We start from the raw sequence: 19,948 nt of genomic DNA, 5'->3' as shown, positions 1-19,948 counted from the left end.
AAGGATATAACTACTATAATACTGCTCCTATGTACAAGAATATAACTACTATAATACTGCCCCTATGTACAAGAATATAACTACTAGAATACTGCCCCTATGTACAATAATATAACTTCTGTAATACTGCTCCTATGTACAAGAATATAACTACTATAATACTGCCCCTATGTACAAGAATATAACAACTATAATACTGCCCCTATGTACAAGAATATAACTACTATAATACTGCTCCTATGTACAAGAATATAACTACTATAATACTGCTCCTATGTACAAGAATATAACTACTATAATACTGCCCCCATGTACAAGAATATAACTACTATAATACTGCTCCTATGTACAAGAATATAACTACTATAATACTGCTCCCATATACAAGAATATAACTACTATAATACTGCTCCTATATACAAGAATATAACTACTATAATACTGCCCCTATGTACAAGAATATAACTACTATAATACTGCCCCCTATGTACAAGAATATAACTACTATAATACTTGTTGTGAATTCTGCTCTTGGGCTCCCTCCGGTGGTTGTTGGTGGTAGTGCAGTTGTCTTGGGGTTGTAATCCGGGCAGGTGTTTCTGCTTATTGCAGCTCTATTAGGTATTTAGGTGTGCAGGCTCCATGAGTCAGTGCCAGTTGTCCATTGTTCTTGGAGAGATTGCATCTCTCTCTGGCTCCTCATGCCCTGCTTCTAATTCAGCTAAGATAAGTGTCTGGTTTTTTGTCTCTGTGCACACATGCAGTGTGCTTTGCAATTCATTGCAATTTATTGTGTTTTTGTCCAGCTTAGACTTTGTTTGGATTTTTCAGTCATGCTGGATTCTCAGGAGATGCAGATATACTTTCTATGTCTTTAGTTAGATGTGGAATATTTGTATTATCTGCTGTGGATATTTTTAGGATTTTAATACTGACCGCTTAGACTTCTGTCCTATCCTTTTCTATTTAGCTAGAAGTGCCTCTTTTGCTAAATCCTGTTTTTCTGCCTGCGTGTGTCTTTCCTCTTATACTCACAGTCAATATTTGTGGGGGGCTGCCTATCCTTTGGGGTTCTGCTCTGAGGCAAGGTAGTATTCCTATTTCCATCTATAGGGGTATTTAGTCCTCCGGCTGTGTCGAGGTGTCTAGGGTATGTTAGGCACACCCCACGGCTACTTCTAGTTGCGGTGTTAGGTCAGGATCTGCAGTCAGTACAGTTTCTACCTACTCCAGAGAAAGTTTCATGCGTCTCCAAGGTCACCGGATCATAACAGTACAACTGGCCAATAATGAGCTAAATGCATCTCAGAAGAAGGGAAGAAAGGCGTTGAGCCATTTTTTTTTCTGTAGCCTGCTTTGTCTTTTCTTCCCTCTTTTCCTCTGAGTGACTGAGGAGTCTTGTGCTAGCATGGATGTTCAGGGATTAGTTTCTCGTGTAGACCAGCTTGCTGCTAGGGTACAGGGTATTTCTGATTATATTGCTCAGACTCCGCTTTTAGAGCCTAGGATTCCTACTCCTGATTTGTTTTTTGGGGACAGGTCCAAATTTTTGAGTTTTAAAAACAACTGTAAACTGTTTTTTGCTCTGAATCCTCGTTCCTCTGGTGATCCCATTCAGCAGATTAAAATTGTCATCTCCCTGCTGCGTGGCGACCCTCAGGATTGGGTGTTATGGACCTGGTGGTTAGGAGCACCCGGAATGACCTGATGAGTAAACTAGTATTTCGGAACAAGCTCTGGGAAAGTGGGAACTCTGCTGACCGCAAACCCTACTCCTATCGCACAAACTAGAAATAGCCGTGGAGCGTACCTAACTCTCCCTAGACGCCTCTTCACAGCCTAAGAGCTAACTACCCCTAAAGATAGAAAATAGAAGCCTAACCTTGCCTCAGAGAAATTCCCCAAAGGTAAAGGCAGCCCCCCACATATATTGACTGTGAGTTAAGAGGAAAGTCACAAACACAGGAATGAAACAGGTTTTAGCAAAGGAGGCCAGACTTCACTAAAAAGTCAGAGGATAGAAAAGGGAACTATGCGGTCAGCACAAAAGTCTACAAAAAACCACACAGAGTAAGCAAAAAGACTCCCCACACCGACTCACAGTGTGGAGGTGCCACTCTGCACCCAGGAGCTTCCAGCTAGCAAGGGAATATCATGATAGCAAGCTGGACTATAAATTAGCAGTACTAAGAAATATATTCAGGAAGCAGTAACAAAAAATTAACTAGCAAAGACTTAGCTTCTGCTGGAGTAGACAGGTCCTCAGAGAAGTCCAAGAGAGATCTGAACCAATACTGATACATTGACAGCTGGCATGAAGTAACGATCTGAGTGGAGTTAAATAGGGAAGCCAGAAGCAATAAACGAGAGCAGCTGACAAAGCCAACCTCAGTGACCAGCAGTTCCGCTCGAAGCCACCAGAGGGAGTCTAAGAGCAGAACTAACCAAAGTACCATTCATGACCACAGGAGGGAGTCCGAGAACGGAATTCACAACAGTACCCCCCCCCCCTTGAGGAGGGGTCACCGAACCCTCACCAGGGCCCCCAGGCCAATCAGGACGAGCCAGATGAAAGGCACGAACTAAATCTGCAGCGTGGACATCGGAGGCAACAACCCAGGAATTATCCTCCTGACCATAGCCCTTCCACTTAACCAGGTACTGAAGCTTCCGTCTCGAAATACGAGAATCCAAAATTTTTTCCACCACATACTCCAACTCCCCCTCAACCAACACTGGGGCAGGAGGGTCAACAGAGGGAACCATAGGCGCCACGTACCTCCGCAACAACGACCTATGGAACACATTATGGATGGCAAAAGAAGCTTGAAGGACCAAACGAAATGACACAGGGTTGAGAATTTCAGAAATCTTATAAGGACCAATGAAACGAGGCTTAAACTTAGGAGAAGAAACCTTCATAGGAACATAACGAGAAGACAACCAAACCAAATCCCCAACACGAAGTCGGGGACCAACACAACGACGGCGGTTAGCGAAACGTTGAGCCTTCTCCTGGGACAACGTCAGATTATCCACTACGTGAGTCCAAATTTGCTGCAACCTGTCCACCACAGAATCCACACCAGGACAGTCAGATGGCTCAACCTGCCCCGAAGAAAAACGAGGATGAAAACCAGAATTGCAAAAAAAAGGCGAAACCAAAGTAGCCGAACTAGCCCGATTATTAAGGGCGAACTCAGCCAATGGCAAGAAGGTCACCCAATCATCCTGATCAGCAGAAACAAAGCATCTCAGATAGGTTTCCAAAGTCTGGTTGGTTCGTTCGGTTTGGCCATTTGTTTGAGGATGGAAAGCCGAAGAAAAAGACAAATCAATGCCCATCTTAGCACAAAAGGACCGCCAAAACCTAGAGACAAACTGGGAACCTCTGTCCGACACAATGTTCTCCGGAATGCCATGCAAACGAACCACATGTTGAAAAAATAATGGCACCAAATCAGAGGAGGAAGGTAATTTAGGCAAGGGTACCAAATGGACCATCTTAGAAAAGCGATCACAAACCACCCAGATGACAGACATCCTTTGAGAGACAGGAAGATCTGAAATAAAATCCATGGAAACATGCGTCCAAGGCCTTTTCGGGACTGGCAAGGGCAAAAGCAACCCACTGGCACGAGAACAGCAGGGCTTAGCCCGAGCACAAGTCCCACAGGACTGCACAAAAGAATGCACATCCCGTGACAAGGAAGGCCACCAAAAGGACCTAGCCACCAAATCTCTGGTCCCAAAAATCCCAGGATGACTAGCCAACACTGAGCAATGAACCTCAGAAATAACTCTGCTAGTCCATCTATCAGGGACATATAGTTTCTCCGCTGGACAACGGTCAGGTCTATCAGCCTGAAATTCCTGCAGCACCCGCCGCAAATCAGGGGAGATGGCAGACAGAATTACCCCCTCTTTGAGAATACCAGCCGGCTCAGGGACTCCCGGAGAATCAGGCACAAAACTCCTAGAAAGGGCATCCGCCTTCACATTCTTAGAACCTGGAAGGTATGAGACCACAAAATCGAAACGGGAGAAAAACAGCGACCATCGAGCCTGTCTAGGATTCAACCGCTTGGCAGACTCGAGATAAGTCAGATTTTTGTGATCCGTCAAGACCACCACGCGGTGCTTGGCTCCCTCAAGCCAATGTCGCCACTCCTCGAATGCCCACTTCATAGCTAGCAGCTCCCGATTGCCAACATCATAATTACGCTCAGCAGGTGAAAATTTTCTAGAAAAGAAGGCACATGGCTTCATCACAGAGCCATCAGAACTTCTTTGAGACAAAACAGCCTCTGCTCCAATCTCAGAAGCATCAACCTCGACCTGAAAAGGGAGCGAAACATCTGGCTGACGCAACACAGGGGCCGAAGAAAAATGATGTTTCAGCTCCTGAAAAGCCTCAACGGCCGCAGAGGACCAATTCACCACATCAGCACCTTTCTTGGTCAAATCAGTCAAAGGTTTAACCACACTAGAAAAATTAGCGATGAAGCGACGGTAAAAATTAGCAAAGCCCAGGAATTTCTGGAGGCTCTTCACAGATGTAGGTTGAGTCCAATCATAAATGGCCTGAACTTTAACAGGGTCCATCTCGATATTAGAAGGGGAAAAAAATGAAGCCCAAAAAGGAAACCTTCTGAACTCCGAAGAGACATTTAGACCCCTTCACAAACAAGGAATTAGCATGAAGGACCTGGAATACCATTCTGACCTGTTTCACATGAGACTCCCAATCATCCGAAAAGACCAAAATATCATCCAAATATACAATCATGAATCTATCCAGATACTTTCGGAAGATGTTATGCATAAAGGACTGAAACACAGATGGAGCATTTGAAAGCCCGAATGGCATTACCAGGTACTCAAAATGGCCCTCGGGCGTATTAAATGCTGTTTTCCATTCATCGCCCTGTTTAATACGCACAAGGTTATACGCCCCTCGAAGATCTAGCTTGGTGAACCAACTAGCCCCCTTAATCCGAGCAAACAAATCAGACAGCAGAGGCAAAGGGTACTGAAATTTGACCGTGATCTTATTGAGAAGGCGGTAATCTATACAGGGTCTCAGAGAACCATCCTTCTTGGCCACAAAAAAGAACCCTGCTCCCAACGGTGATGAAGACGGGCAAATATGCCCTTTCTCCAAGGACTCCTTTATATAACTCCGCATAGCGGCGTGCTCTGGCACAGATAAATTGAAAAGTCGGCCCTTAGGAAACTTACTACCAGGAATCAGATTTATAGCACAATCACAATCCCTATGAGGGGGTAGGGCACTGGATTTGGGCTCATCAAATACATCCTGGTAATCCGACAGAAACTCAGGGACTTCAGAAGGAGTGGAAGCAGAAATTGACAACAACGGAACGTCACCATGCACCCCTTGACAACCCCAACTAGACACAGACATTGATTTCCAATCCAATACTGGATTATGAACCTGTAGCCAAGGCAAACCCAACACGACCACATCATGCAGATTATGCAACACCAAAAAGCGAATATCTTCCTGATGTGCAGGAGCCATGCACATAGTCAACTGAGTCCAGTACTGAGGTTTATTCTTGGCCAACGGCGTGGCATCAATTCCCCTTAATGGAATAGGATACTGCAAAGGCTCCAAGAAAAAACCACAGCGCCTGGCAAACTCCAAGTCCATCAAATTCAGGGCAGCGCCTGAATCCACAAATGCCATAACCGAGTAGGATGACAAAGAGCAAATCAGAGTAACAGACAAAAGAAATTTAGGCTGCACAATACCAATGGTGACAGACCTAGCGAACCGCTTAGTGCGCTTAGGACAATCAGAGATAGCATGAGTGGGGTCACCACAGTAAAAACACAGCCCATTCTAACGTCTGTGTTCTTGCCGTACAGTTCTGGTCAAAGTTCTATCACATTGCATAAGCTCAGGCCTCTGCTCAGAGGACACCGCCAAATGGTGCACAATTTTGCGCTCACGCAAACGCCGATCAATTTGGATGGCCAAGGACATTGATTCATTCAGACCAGCAGGCGTGGGGAATCCCACCATAACATCCTTAAGGGCTTCAGAAAGACCCTTTCTAAAAATTGCTGCCAGGGCACACTCATTCCATTGAGTAAGCACAGACCATTTTCTAAACTTCTGACAATATATCTCCGCTTCATCCTGACCCTGACACAAAGCCAGCAAGATTTTCTCTGCCTGATCCACTGAATTCGGTTCGTCATAAAGCAATCCAAGCGCCAGAAAAAACGCATCTACATTAAGCAATGCAGGATCTCCTGGCGCAAGGGAGAATGCCCAGTCTTGAGGGTCGCCACGCAACAAAGAAATAATAATTTTTACTTGCTGAATGGGATCACTAGAGGAGCGGGGTTTCAAAGCAAGAAACAGTTTACAATTATTTTTGAAATTCAGAAACTTAGATCTATCCCCAGAAATCAAATCAGGAATTGGAATTCTAGGCTCTAACATCGGATTCTGAACTACATAATCTTGAATGCTTTGTACTCTTGCAGTGAGATGATCCACACAAGAGGACAGACCTTGAATATCCATATCTACACCTGAGTCCTGAACCACCCAGAGATTAAGGGGAAAAGAGAGACAAAACACACTGCAAAGAAAAAAAAATGGGTTCAGAACTTCTCTTATCCCTCTTTTGAGATGCATTAACACTTTGTTGGCCAGCTGTACTGTTATGGACCTGGTGGTTAGGAGCACCCGGAATGACCTGATGAGTAAACTAGTATTTCGGAACAAGCTGTGAGAAAGTGGGAACTCTGCTGACCGCAAACCCTACTCCTATCGCACAAACTAGGAATAGCCGTGGAGCGTACCTAACTCTCCCTAGACGCCTCTTCACAGCCTAAGAGCTAACTACCCCTAAAGATAGAAAATAGAAGCCTAACCTTGCCTCAGAGAAATTCCCCAAAGGTAAAGGCAGCCCCCCACATATATTGACTGTGAGTTAAGAGGAAAGTCACAAACACAGGAATGAAACAGGTTTTAGCAAAGGAGGCCAGACTTCACTAAAAAGTCAGAGGATAGAAAAGGGAACTATGCGGTCAGCACAAAAGTCTACAAAAAACCACACAGAGTAAGCAAAAAGACTCCCCACACCGACTTACGGTGTGGAGGTGCCACTCTGCACCCCAGAGCTTCCAGCTAGCAAGGGAATATCATGATAGCAAGCTGGACTAGAAATTAGCAGTACTAAGAAATATATTCAGGAAGCAGTAACAAAAAATTAACTAGCAAAGACTTTGCTTCTGCTGGAGTAGACAGGTCCTCAGAGAAGTCCAAGAGAGATCTGAACCAATACTGATTCATTGACAGCTGGCATGAAGTAACGATCTGAGTGGAGTTAAATAGGGAAGCCAGAAGCAATAAACGAGAGCAGCTGACAAAGCCAACCTCAGTGACCAGCAGTTCCGCTCAAAGCCACCAGAGGGAGTCTAAGAGCAGAACTAACCAAAGTACCATTCATGACCACAGGAGGGAGTCCGAGAACGGAATTCACAACAATTGGGCATTTTCCCTGGAATCTGGGAATCCGGCCTTGCTTAATGTAGATGCCTTTTTTCAGGCTCTAGGATTATTATATGATGAACCAAATTCTGTGGATCAAGCGGAGAAGACCTTGTTGGCCCTGTCTCAGGGTCAAGAAGCGGCAGAATTGTATTGACAGAAATTTAGAAAATGGTCTGTGCTGACTAAATGGAATGAGGATGCTTTGGCGGCAATTTTCAGAAAGGGTCCTTCTGAATCTGTTAAAGATGTTATGGTGGGGTTTCCCACGCCTGTTGGTCTGAGTGATTCTAGGTCTCTGGCCATTCAGATTGATCGGCGCTTGCGGGAGCGCAGAACTGTGCGCACTGTGGCGTTGTCCTCAGAGCAGATGCCTGAGCCTATGCAGTGTGATAGGATTCTGTCTAGAACGGAACAACAAGGATTCAGACGTCAAAATAGGTTGTGTTTTTATTGTGGCGATGCTTCTCATGTCATTTCGGTCTGCCCAAAGCGTACAAAGAGAATCGCTAGTTCAGTTACCATCAGAACTGTACAACCTAAATTTCTGTTATCTGTGACCTTGATCTGCTCATTGTCATCATTTTCTGTCATGGCGTTTGTGGATTCAGGCGCCGCTTTGAACTTAATGGACTTTGAATTTGCCAGGCGTTGTGGTTTCCCCTTGCAGTCTTTGCAGAACCCTATTCCTTTAAGGGGCATTGATGCTACACCTTTGGCTAAAAATAAACCCCAGTTTTGGACACAGGTGACCATGTGCATGGCGCCAGCCCATCAGGAAGATTGTCGTTTTCTGGTGTTGCATAATTTGCATGATGCTATTGTGCTGGGTTTTCCATGGTTGCAGATACATAATCCTGTGTTGGATTGGAAGTCTATGTCTGTGACTAGTTGGGGTTGTCAGGGGGTTCATAATGACGTTCCTGTGATGTCAATCTCCTCTTCCTCCTCTTCTGAAGTTCCAGAGTTTTTGTCTGATTTTCAGGATGTATTCGATGAGCCCAAGTCCAGTTCCCTTCCACCGCATAGGGACTGTGATTGTGCTATTGACTTGATTCCAGGCTGTAAGTTTCCTAAGGGCCGACTTTTCAACCTGTCTGTGCCGGAACATACCGCCATGCGGAGTTATGTTAAGGAGTCTTTGGAGAAAGGGCATATTCGGCCATCTTCTTCACCGTTGGGAGCGGGATTTTTTTTTGTTGCTAAGAAGGATGGCTCCTTGAGACCCTGTATTGATTATCGCCTCTTGAATAAGATCACGGTCAAGTTTCAATACCCTTTACCTTTGCTTTCCGATTTGTTTGCCAGGATTAAGGGGGCTAGTTGGTTTACTAAAATTGACCTTCGGGGGGCATATAATCTTGTTCGTATTAAGCAGGGTGACGAATGGAAAACTGCGTTTAATACGCCCGAAGGCCATTTTGAATACCTTGTGATGCCATTCGGGCTCTCTAATGCTCCATCTGTTTTTCAATCCTTCATGCATGATATCTTCCGGAATTATCTTGATAAATTCATGATTGTATATTTGGATGACATCTTAATTTTTTCCGATGATTGGGAGTCTCATGTGAAACAGGTTAGGATGGTATTTCAGATCCTTCGTGATAATGCTTTGTTTTTGTAGGGGTCTCAGTGTCTCTTTGGAGTGCAGAAGGTTTCTTTTTTGGGCTTCATTTTTTCTCCCTCATCTATAGAGATGGATCCGGTTAAGGTTCAGGCCATTCATGATTGGATTCAGCCCACATCCGTGAAGAGCCTTCAGAAATTTTTGGGTTTTGCTCATTTTTATCGCCGTTTCATTGCTAACTTCTCCAGTGTGTTTAAACCCCTGACCGATTTGACGAAGAAAGGCGCTGATGTAACTATTTGGTCCTCTGTGGCTGTCTCTGCCTTTCAGGAGCTTAAACGCCGATTTACTTCTGCCCCGGTGTTGCGTCAGCCAGATGTTTCTCTTCCGTTTCAGGTTGAGGTTGACGCTTCTGAGATTGGGGCAGGGGCCGTTTTGTCTCAGAGGAATTCTGATGGTTCCTTGATGAAACCGTGTGCCTTCTTTTCCCGTAAGTTTTCGCCTGCTCAATGCAATTATGATGTCGGCAATCGGGAGTTGTTGGCTATGAAGTGGGCGTTTGAGGAATGGCGACATTGGCTTGAGGGAGCCAAGCACCGTATTGTGGTCTTGACCGATCATAAAAATCTGATTTACCTCGAATCTGCCAAACGGCTGAATCCTAGACAGGCTCGATGGTCCCTGTTTTTCTCCCGTTTTGATTTCGTGGTTTCGTATCTTCCGGCTTCCAAGAATATTAAGGCTGATGCCCTCTCTAGGAGTTTTTTGCCTGATTCTCCTGAGGTACTTGAGCCGGTCGGCATTCTGAAGGAAGGGGTGGTCCTTTCTGCCATTTCCCCTGATTGGCGACGGGTTCTACAGGAATTTCAGGCTGACAAACCTGACCGCTGTCCAGTGGGGAAACTGTTTGTTCCTGATAGATGGACTAGTAGAGTGATTTCTGAGGTTCATTGTTCTGTGTTGGCTGGCCATCCTGGTATTTTTGGTACCAGAGATTTGGTTGGTAGGTCCTTTTGATTGCCTTCTTTGTCGCGTGATGTGCGTTCTTTTGTGCAGTCCTGTGGGGCTTGTGCGCGGGCCAAGCCTTGTTGTTCCCGTGCTAGTGGGTTGCTTTTGCCTTTGCCGGTCCCTGAGAGGCCCTGGACGCATATTTCTATGGATTTTATTTCAGATCTTCCGGTTTCCCAGAGGATGTCGGTTATCTGGGTGGTTTGTGACCGGTTTTCTAAGATGGTTCATTTGGTGCCTTTGCCTAAATTGCCTTCCTCTTCTGATTTGGTTCCGTTGTTTTTTCAGCATGTGGTTCATTTGCATGGTATTCCGGAGAATATTGTGTCTGACAGAGGTTCCCAGTTTGTTTCTAGGTTTTGGCGGGCCTTTTGTGCTAGGCTGGGCATTGATTTGTCTTTTTCTTCCGCATTTCATCCTCAGACAAATGGCCAGACTGAGCGAACTAATCAGACATTGGAAACTTATTTGAGATGCTTTGTGTCTGCTGATCAGGATGATTGGGTGGCTTTCTTGCCATTGGCCGAGTTTGCCCTTAATAATCGGGCTAGTTCGGCTACCTTGGTTTTGCCCTTCTTTTGTAATTTTGGTTTTCATCCTCGTTTTTCTTCGGGGCAAGTTGAACCTTCTGATTGTCCTGGTGTGGATTCTGTGGTTGACAGGTTGCAGCAGATTTGGGCTCATGTGGTGGACAATTTGGTGTTGTCTCAGGAGGAGGCTCAGCGTTTTGCTAACCGTCGTCGGTGTGTTGGTTCCCGGCTTCGGGTTGGGGATTTGGTCTGGTTGTCTTCCCGTCATGTTCCTATGAAGGTTTCTTCCCCTAAGTTTAAGCCTCGGTTTATTGGTCCTTATAGGATTTCTGAGATTATCAATCCGGTGTCTTTTCGTTTGGCCCTTCCGGCCTCTTTTGCCATCCATAATGTTTTCCATAGATCTTTATTGCGGAAATATGTGGTGCCCGTTGTTCCCTCTGTTGATCCTCCTGCTCCTGTGTTGGTTGATGGGGAGTTGGAGTATGTGGTTGAGAAGATTTTGGATTCTCGCTTTTCGAGGCGGAGGCTTCAGTACCTTGTCAAATGGAAGGGTTATGGCCAGGAGGATAATTCTTGGGTTTTTGCCTCTGATGTCCATGCTGCTGATTTGGTCCGTGCCTTTCATCTGGCTCATCCTGATCGGCCTGGGGGCTCTGGTGAGGGTTCGGTGACCCCTCTTCAAGGGGGGGTACTGTTGTGAATTCTGCTCTTGGGCTCCCTCCGGTGGTTGTTGGTGGTAGTGCAGTTGTCTTGGGGTTGTAATCCGGGCAGGTGTTTCTGCTTATTGCAGCTCTATTAGGTATTTAGGTGTGCAGGATCCATGAGTCTGTGCCAGTTGTCCATTGTACTTGGAGGGATTGCATCTCTCTCTGGCTCCTCATGCCCTGCTTCTAATTCAGCTAAGATAAGTGTCTTTTTTTTGTCTCTGTGCACACATGCAGTGTGCTTTGCAATTCATTGCAATTTATAGTGTTTTTGTCCCGCTTAGACTTTGTTTGGATTTTTCAGTCATGCTGGATTCTCAGGAGATGCAGATATACTTTCTATGTCTTTAGTTAGATGTGGAATATTTGTATTATCTGCTGTGGATATTTTTAGGATTTTAATACTGACCGCTTAGAATTCTGTCCTATCCTTTTCTATTTAGCTAGAAGTGCCTCTTTTGCTAAATCCTGTTTTTCTGCCTGCGTGTGTCTTTCCTCTTATACTCACAGTCAATATTTGTGGGGGGCTGCCTATCCTTTGGGGTTCTGCTCTGAGGCAAGATAGAATTCCCATTTCCATCTATAGGGGTATTTAGTCCTCCGGCTGTGTCGAGATGTCTAGGACGTGTTAGGTACATCCCACGGCTACTTCTAGTTGCGGTGTTAGTTTAGGGTTTGCGGTCAGTACAGGTACCACCTACTCCTGAGAAAGTCTCTCATGCGGCTCCAAGGTCACCAGATCATAACAAATACTGCCCCTATGTACAAGAATATAACTACTATAATACTGCCCCTATATACAGGAATATAACTACTATAATACTGCTCCTATATACAAAAATATAACTACTATAATACTGCTCCTATGTACAAGAATATAACTACTATAATACTGCCCCTATATACAGGAATATAACTACTATAATACTGCTCCTATATACAAAAATATAACTACTATAATACTGCCCCTATGTACAAGAATATAACTACTATAATACTGCTCCTATGTACAAGAATATAACTACTATAATACTGCTCCTATGTACAAGAATATAACTACTATAATACTGCCCTTATGTACAAGAATATAACTACTATAATACTGCCCCTATGTACAAGAATATAACTACTATAATACTGCCCCTATGTACAAGAATATAACTACTATAATACTGCTCCTATGTACAAGAATATAAGTACTATAATACTGCTCCTATGTACAAGAATATAACTACTATAATACTGCCCCCTATGTACAAGAATATAACTACTATAATACTGCCCCCTATGTATAAGAATATAACTACTATAATACTGCTCCTATGTACAAGAATATAACTACTATAATACTGCCCCTATGTACAAGAATATAACTACTATATTACTGCTCCTATATACAAAACTACTATAATATATCCGCTGCTATGGATAAGAGTAGAGCATTGATCTTCTGAGTTCTCTCGGCCTCCGCTGTCTCAGGGTGCTGTCCGTTCTTGGAGGAGGCTTCTCACCTATTGTCTGGTTGCAGGTGGCTGTGCGCATTCATCGGGATGATATTGGTGGGGATCAGCGTTATATGTGTGAGTTCAGCAGGGCGCCATATGGCAGGTTTGTCTTAGATGATATTTTGTCACGTTCATCTCTTCACTTTGCCTTTTGTACTCAGGTGCCTTTCGCGAAGGATATTTATGGACTAATAGCACCAAATTTTGGCGTGGGATTTGCCATCGGTAAGTTGTGTGCTCTTCTGCACATTGTGACATGTATCTCATCCAGGATTCTGTATCCGTCGGCCCGGTGCTCATACTGGACACAGAATGTCAGCAGTTCGGATTCTTTTGCAGCAGTTGTCACCGATGGTGGTGTCAGATCATTGATCTAATCCAGAGATGTCAAACTCAAATAACAGCGGGACGTTAAAAGTTTGGAAAAGTCGCCTGCTGACCTAGATATCTATTCGAAAAATGTCTGCATTTGAGGAAGTTCCACCTTATCAAATGTAAAGATTAAATTTTTCATATAAAAGCAAATTTAAAGGGGTTGTCTTACCAACAAAGTATAATTTAATGAATAAATCTTACTGTAAAATATTGGAATATCTTATATGAAAGCATATGGCCGAATGGCCTAATTTAAATTTCTAATAACAAAGGATAAAAAAAACTTGAATAATACAAATAATGTATGATGCAAACAAATGGGCCCCCAAACACAGATACCTCCAAAGTGACTTCCTCCACATACACGGTATGATGACTGTACTGTACCCTCATTGAATGGTGACGCCATCACAGCCAGATTCCCCAAGTGTAATACCCGCACAGCCCTCCATACAGTATAATGGGCCCCATATAACCCTCCATACAGTATAATGGCACCACATAGTGCTCCATATAGTGTAATGGGTCTCACATAGACCTCCATAGAGAATAATGGCCCCACATAGTCCTCCATACACTATAATGGCCCCCACACAGTGCTCCATACACTATAATGGCCCGCATAGTGCTCCATACAGTATGATGGTCTCATGTACTGCTCCATACAGTATAATGGGTCCCACATAGACCTCCATACAGTATAATGACCCCACATAGTGCTCCATACAGTATAATGGGCCTCATATAATGCTCCATACAGTATAATTGCCCCACATAGTCCTCCATACAGTGTAATGGGTCCCACATAGTGCTCCATACAGTATTATGGCGCCCCACATAGTTCTTCATTCAGTGTAATGGCCCCATATACTCTTCCATACAGTATAATGGCCCCAAATGGTGCTCAATACAGTATAATGGCCCCACATAGTGCTCCGTACAGTATAATGGCCCCACATAGTGCTCCATACAGTATTATGGCCCCACATAGTCCTCCATACAGTATAATGGCCCCACATAGTCCTCCATACAGTATAATGACCCCACATAGTGGTCCATACAGTATTATGGCCCCACATAGTGTTCTGTACAGTATAATGGCCCCACATAGTCCTCCATACAGTATAATGGCCCCACCTAATCCTCCATAGAGTATAATGGCCCCAGATAGTGCTCCATACAGTATAATGGCCCCACATAGTCCTCCATACAGTATAATGGCCCCACATAGTCCTCCATACAGTATAATGGCCCCACATAGTCCTCCATACAGTATAATGGCCCCACATAGTGCTCCATACAGTATAATGGCCCAACATAGTCCTCCATACAGTATAATGGCCCCACATAGTGCTCTGTACACTATAAAGGCCCCACATAGTGCTCCGTATAGAGTTTGAAATATGTGATCTAATCGAACAATTAGCTGACCCCCGGGCAGTGGTGCAGGAGTGCGGAGTGCTGAATGACTGGCAAACTGACTCACACTAGTTGACCGTGGGTAGTAAATGCTGGGTGACCAGACTTCAAGAAAAAACTTTTTTACTTTTTTTTTTTGGTTGTAATTTTTGTTTTTAGTTTAAAGTTTTTCTTATGTTTTGGATGCATTTCATTTGAGACATTAAGTTTGGAGCAGATGTTGACACACTGACTGCTGGAGTGTGTACTCCTATTTCAGTATTTTTTATCGTGTTTCTGGCAGGGATGGTGGATTCATCGATGATGCCCATCATGGGTTACTTGGTGGATCTACGTCACGTCTCGGTCTACGGCAGTGTTTACGCCATTGCAGACGTGGCCTTCTGTATGGGGTTTGCATTAGGTGAGTGGTACATGTTGCTGCAGAGATGCCTGGAGACATCACGCCGCATTGTCTCATAGAGTTCGCTCATGAGATCGGACAAGTGCAATCTGATAAAACATGCCATAGCAGTCCGCTCAATGTCTCTCTATGGGGCAGCTCGCATCTGTGATTGTTTTCCCATGCCGATTCAGCAAGTCTATGGGTGCGGGTGAAACATCGCTCTTCATTCGGATGTCACCCGAGTGTAGTGCGATTCCAGTGGACGCCGGCATGAGAGGAGAGGAGCACGGCCCCTCGGATCACATTTGCAGTAGAACATGGACCCTCGGATCACTCTTGCAGCAGAGCACGGCCCCTCGGATCACGCTTGCAGCAGAGCACGGCCCCTCAGATCACGCTTGCAGCAGAGCACGACCCCTCGGATCACGCTTGCAGCAGAGCACGGCCCCTCGGATCACGCAGCCGAGCACCACCCCTCGGATCATGCTCGCAGAAGAGCACAGACCCCCAGATCACGCTCGTAGCAGAGCACGGCCCCTCGGATCACGCTCGTAGCAGAGCACGGCCCCTCGGATCACGCTCGCAGCAGAGCACGGACCCTCGGATCATGCTCGCAGCAGAGCACGGACCCTCGGATCACGCTTGCAGCAGAGCACGGCCCCTCGGATCACGCTTGCAGCAGAGCACAGCCCCTCGGATCACGCTTGCAGCAGAGCACCACCCCTCGGATCATGCTCGCAGCAGAGCACAGACCCCCAGATCACGCTCGTAGCAGAGCACGGCCCCTCGGATTACGCTCGTAGCAGAGCACGGATCCTCAGATCATGTTCACAGCAGAGCCGGAGCTGAGTGCCATTAGCATCTTACATCCGATGCTGTACACTGTGAGCCCGGTCTTAGCGTGCGGCTCGTTTACGCAGTGATGAGCTTTCTACAGAGTTCAGAGCTTGTGCCGCAGTCCTTGCCGCTGACAGCTGCATATTCCCCCAGACCGGCCATCATCCTCATCATCGCTCATTTCTTCCAGGTCCGTCCGCTGGAGGTGCCATCGCTAAATCTATCGGGTTCCCCTGGCTGATGACGATCATTGGAGTGGTTGATATTGTCTTTGCTCCACTTTGTCTGTTCCTCAGAAGTCCTCCGGCCAAAGAAGAGAAGATGGTAAGAGAAAGGAACATGGTCACAAATAGCATTAGGACTAAAATCTACACAGAACACATGCAGATGGTGGTGGGAACGTATGGAGAATCCGCAGTATGGATGGATATGATGAGCGCTCAGGTCTACAGCGTTGGGTTATTTCCATAATATGACAATGAAATATTGTAGGATCCAAAATGCCATCCTGTAATATGGAGCGGACCTCCCGGGCACAAAATCTGCAGCTAATCTGTCCTGTTTGCACCTAAGTTTACTCAGAAGTTAAATGGGGGATCCGGTTGACAATGCCCCGATCTGCCCATCGCTCCGACCAGCCATTACTGACCAGTGGCGGCAATGACTAGAGCAATTTCCCACATACTGATTCTGCGAGTTGCTGCGAGAACTGTTTGCGGCCTTTGCAGCTCCCGCATTTTCAGCAATATATGAGAGGATGATCTAAATCCGAAATCTCTTCTCATGCTTACACCCAATAATCAGGCGTATGTGAGATATGGCCGCTGCCTCATAACTTTACAACAGGTCTTAGAAGCAGATCGGTCCCGGGGGGGGCAGCCGATACCCTTCTCAGTGGGCGGCCGATACCCTGCTCAGTGGGCGGCCGATGCCCTTCTCAGTGGGTGGCAGATACCCTTCTCAGTGGGCGGCCGATATCCTTCTCAGTGGGCGGCCGATACCCTTCTCAGTGGGCGGCCGATATCCTTCTCAGTGGGTGGCAGATACCGTTCTCAGTGGGCGGCCGATATCCTCAGTGGGCGGTCGATATCCTTCTCAATGGGCGGCCGATACCCTTCTCAGTGGGTGGCAGATACCCTGCTCAGTGGGCAGCCGATGCCCTTCCTTTTGGTGAACTTGACAAGCACATGCTAAAATGTCAGTAGATCAATCATTCAGCTGACAGCCATCTTCCCGAATCACCCATCCACAGAAGCGGGCAGCTCAGCCACACTCTCCCGCCGAGTCCTCTACAGACACCTTTATCTCTTTCCGCTGTTCTCCTCCTTCCACCATCCAGAATCCTATATCCCTTTCTTTTCTCCCTCAAGACTCCTCTATGTCCTTTTCTTATATCTGGACTTGTCTCTCTCCTCCTCCTCCCTCCAGACGCCTCTCTTTTCTTTCTTCCTCTCTCTGTCCTCCTCATCTCTGCAGACACCTCTGTCCTCCTCATTCTCTTTCCAGACTACTCTTTTTTCATCTTTGTCCTCCTTTCCCCTTCAGAATCCTTGGTCCTTTCCTCCTCCCTCCATACTTTTCTGTCCTCAACCTTTTCCTCTCTCCAGACTCCTCTGTCTGCCTCCTTCTCCTGACTCCTCTCCCTCCCTTACCCCCACCTACTGTTCTCTTCTTCCCCATCCAGAATCCTGTCTCTACCTCTCCCTTAACCCTCCAGACTTCTATGTTCCCCTTTTCCCTCCAGACTCCTCTTCCTCCCGCCAGACCCCTCTCTGTCCTCCTCCCTCCAGACATCTATCCTCCTCGCTCTCCCCTCAGATTCCTTTTTTTTTCCTCTATATCCTCCTCGTTCTCCCTCTAGACTCCTTTTTTTCCTTTGACCTCCTCTTTCTCCTTCCAGACTCCTCTTTTTTACTTCCTCTGTCCTCCTTGTTCTCCACCCAGATTTCGCTCCGTCCTCCTAATTCTCCCTCCAGACTACTCTTTTTCCTCCTTTCCCCTTCAGCATCTTTGGTCCTTCCCTCCAGACTTTTCTGTCCTCCACCTTTTCCTCTCTCCAGACTCCTCTGTCTTCATCTCTGTGCTACTCCTTTTCCTCTCTCCAGACCCCTCTATATCCTCCTACTCCTCCAAACTCCTCTCTGTCATCTTCCCCCCCTTCCTGAATCCTCTGTCTTTTTTACTTCTTCCAGACTCTTCTCTTACCGACTTAGAAGACAAAAGGACCGACTGTTGGAAGTCCGACCGGCCCGATCCTTCTCTCCCCTGCTGCTATTTATTGGGGGAGACAGGAGACCAATATATACATTCATATTGGCAGAATCGCCCCACAGTCTACAGCGTTTCACGGGCTTATATCTAACATGTATTGGGTCCTTAATGGTTTACTGATATTTGAAGAAAATATCTACTGTCCTTAGATAAAGCCAACAAGGTGCAGAGACTTCATGTAATGTTGTTAGGGAGAGAAGGAAATTGTTCACGTCTTGAGAATTTTAGTTTTTCAATTATGATCATCACTTGGTTGTAAAATGTCTGTAATGATCGGTCTACAGACCTCTTCTCAGAGAAGTGGTAGCGGGTGTCTGTCTCCGGGATCATTTCCCAGGTGATTTGGATGAACATCCCGATCAGATTGAGGTCATGGTCCACAAGTTCTGATGCTGTTGGTGACCTAATCGTTGCTGTGCTAGACGATGTAGGTGTCTGGCACCATTAGCATCACCACCAGGACTGGGCCACGCACACGTTTGGGTCGTAGTCTGATATTTGTACGTTTAGCAGAGGCCTTTCTCTGTGGCAAACCATTCGCACTAATGTAATGTGCTTGTATCCTGCAGGCCATTCTCATGGAGCACAACTGTCCAGTGAAGAAACGTCTGTACACGCAGAACAGCGCGCAGCCGTATGATGCTGCCGATGAGGAGTCAGAGAGTGATGAATGAGCCGGACTCTGCTTCACGTAGCTAGTCGTTCTTACATTTCATTGTTGTATCATTGGTCTAACAGTGACATAGTAACAACCAAAGGTCTCTTGTTCTGTCCGAGCGGAATGTGGTTTGTGACACGGAGAACTGGAGTAGGCCGTGTATGTCTAACACACTGCGGAGTTTACGTGGGTGCTCCTAAGGGTCCAATGCCACAATCACATGAACAGCCCGTTATCCGCCAGTGTGCATGTGACAATGGCGGGGCTGATTCTGCCTGGTTGTCAGGTGTGTGGCCCGGACTCTGCAGCTCTCACTCTTCACGCCGATTCTGCTCTTACATGAATACTACTCATTCTCTTTTCACGGTCCCCAGATGTGATGTGTGAAGTCTCCACCATCACCGAGCGCCTTACTGGTAACACACAAGCTTTTATAGACCCATTTCTATAAATATATTGTTGAGAAACTTTATTTTATGTATTTCATTTTATTACATATTATGCAATATATTTTTAACTACTGTAACTGTAATGTAAATGTGTATAAAAGGTATAAAACACATGACGGTCCACGTCTCGTTGTATTCAAGGCTCCTGCCGACACCTGGTGCACCGATGTCACGCACATATTTGTGATGTGCGTGACCAGGAGCAGCGCGCACAAGTTGCTTCTAGAAAATCCAGTGATGTCCAGCATGTATGGGGTCTTCCAACTCTTCTTCAATAGATGATGTCAAGCAGGATGAGGATTGGAGATTTCATAACAGCTTCTCTCTCGGAGAACAGGCGGGTGACTGGCAGCTGCTTTCATCTCTCTTCCCATTGAAGCCAGAAACACTTGGCCAATCTGAGCATCGGTGCATGTTCATGTCAGATGTCTATAGAGTCCCCCAAGATCAGAAAAAATTGTGTGTAAGCGGCCACCAGAGAACCCTTAGGCTAGCGGACCAGAGCCCCCGCTGACCCCCCGTGTCTCCACACTTATGTAGCCACATGATAGCAGACTGTCCTGACTCCCATACACATGGGAGCTTTGGACTCTGAAGATGCTCCAGTTTCTTGGAGAGTCACTGCCTACTTCTATGATGGCAGCTTTCAGCCCAGAGAGCAAAAGAATCAGCAATCCTAAGCCTGACAAGTTGGATCCTC

At 45.9% G+C, this 19,948-nt stretch overlaps 1 protein-coding gene across 2 annotated transcripts in view; it reads left to right on the top strand.

Annotated features, from left to right (window-relative positions):
• The window catches only part of SLC18A2 (solute carrier family 18 member A2), a 295,896-nt gene extending 276,536 nt beyond the window's left edge, over nucleotides 1–19,360 (top strand). For both annotated transcript variants that reach the window (XM_077257892.1, XM_077257891.1), the window contains 5 exons: nucleotides 12,878–12,929; nucleotides 13,016–13,079; nucleotides 14,932–15,051; nucleotides 16,061–16,194; nucleotides 18,711–19,360. In XM_077257892.1, coding sequence (XP_077114007.1) covers nucleotides 12,878–12,929; nucleotides 13,016–13,079; nucleotides 14,932–15,051; nucleotides 16,061–16,194; nucleotides 18,711–18,815 — 475 coding nt within the window. In that variant the 3' untranslated portion in view covers nucleotides 18,816–19,360. The remainder of the gene's footprint in view (nucleotides 1–12,877; nucleotides 12,930–13,015; nucleotides 13,080–14,931; nucleotides 15,052–16,060; nucleotides 16,195–18,710) is intronic.
• The last annotated feature ends 588 nt before the right edge of the window (nucleotides 19,361–19,948 follow it).

Source organism: Ranitomeya variabilis, chromosome 4 (assembly GCF_051348905.1).
Source record: "Ranitomeya variabilis isolate aRanVar5 chromosome 4, aRanVar5.hap1, whole genome shotgun sequence".
NCBI classification, from domain to species: Eukaryota; Metazoa; Chordata; class Amphibia; order Anura; family Dendrobatidae; genus Ranitomeya; species Ranitomeya variabilis.
This window is presented reverse-complemented; position numbering and strand designations above follow the sequence as displayed.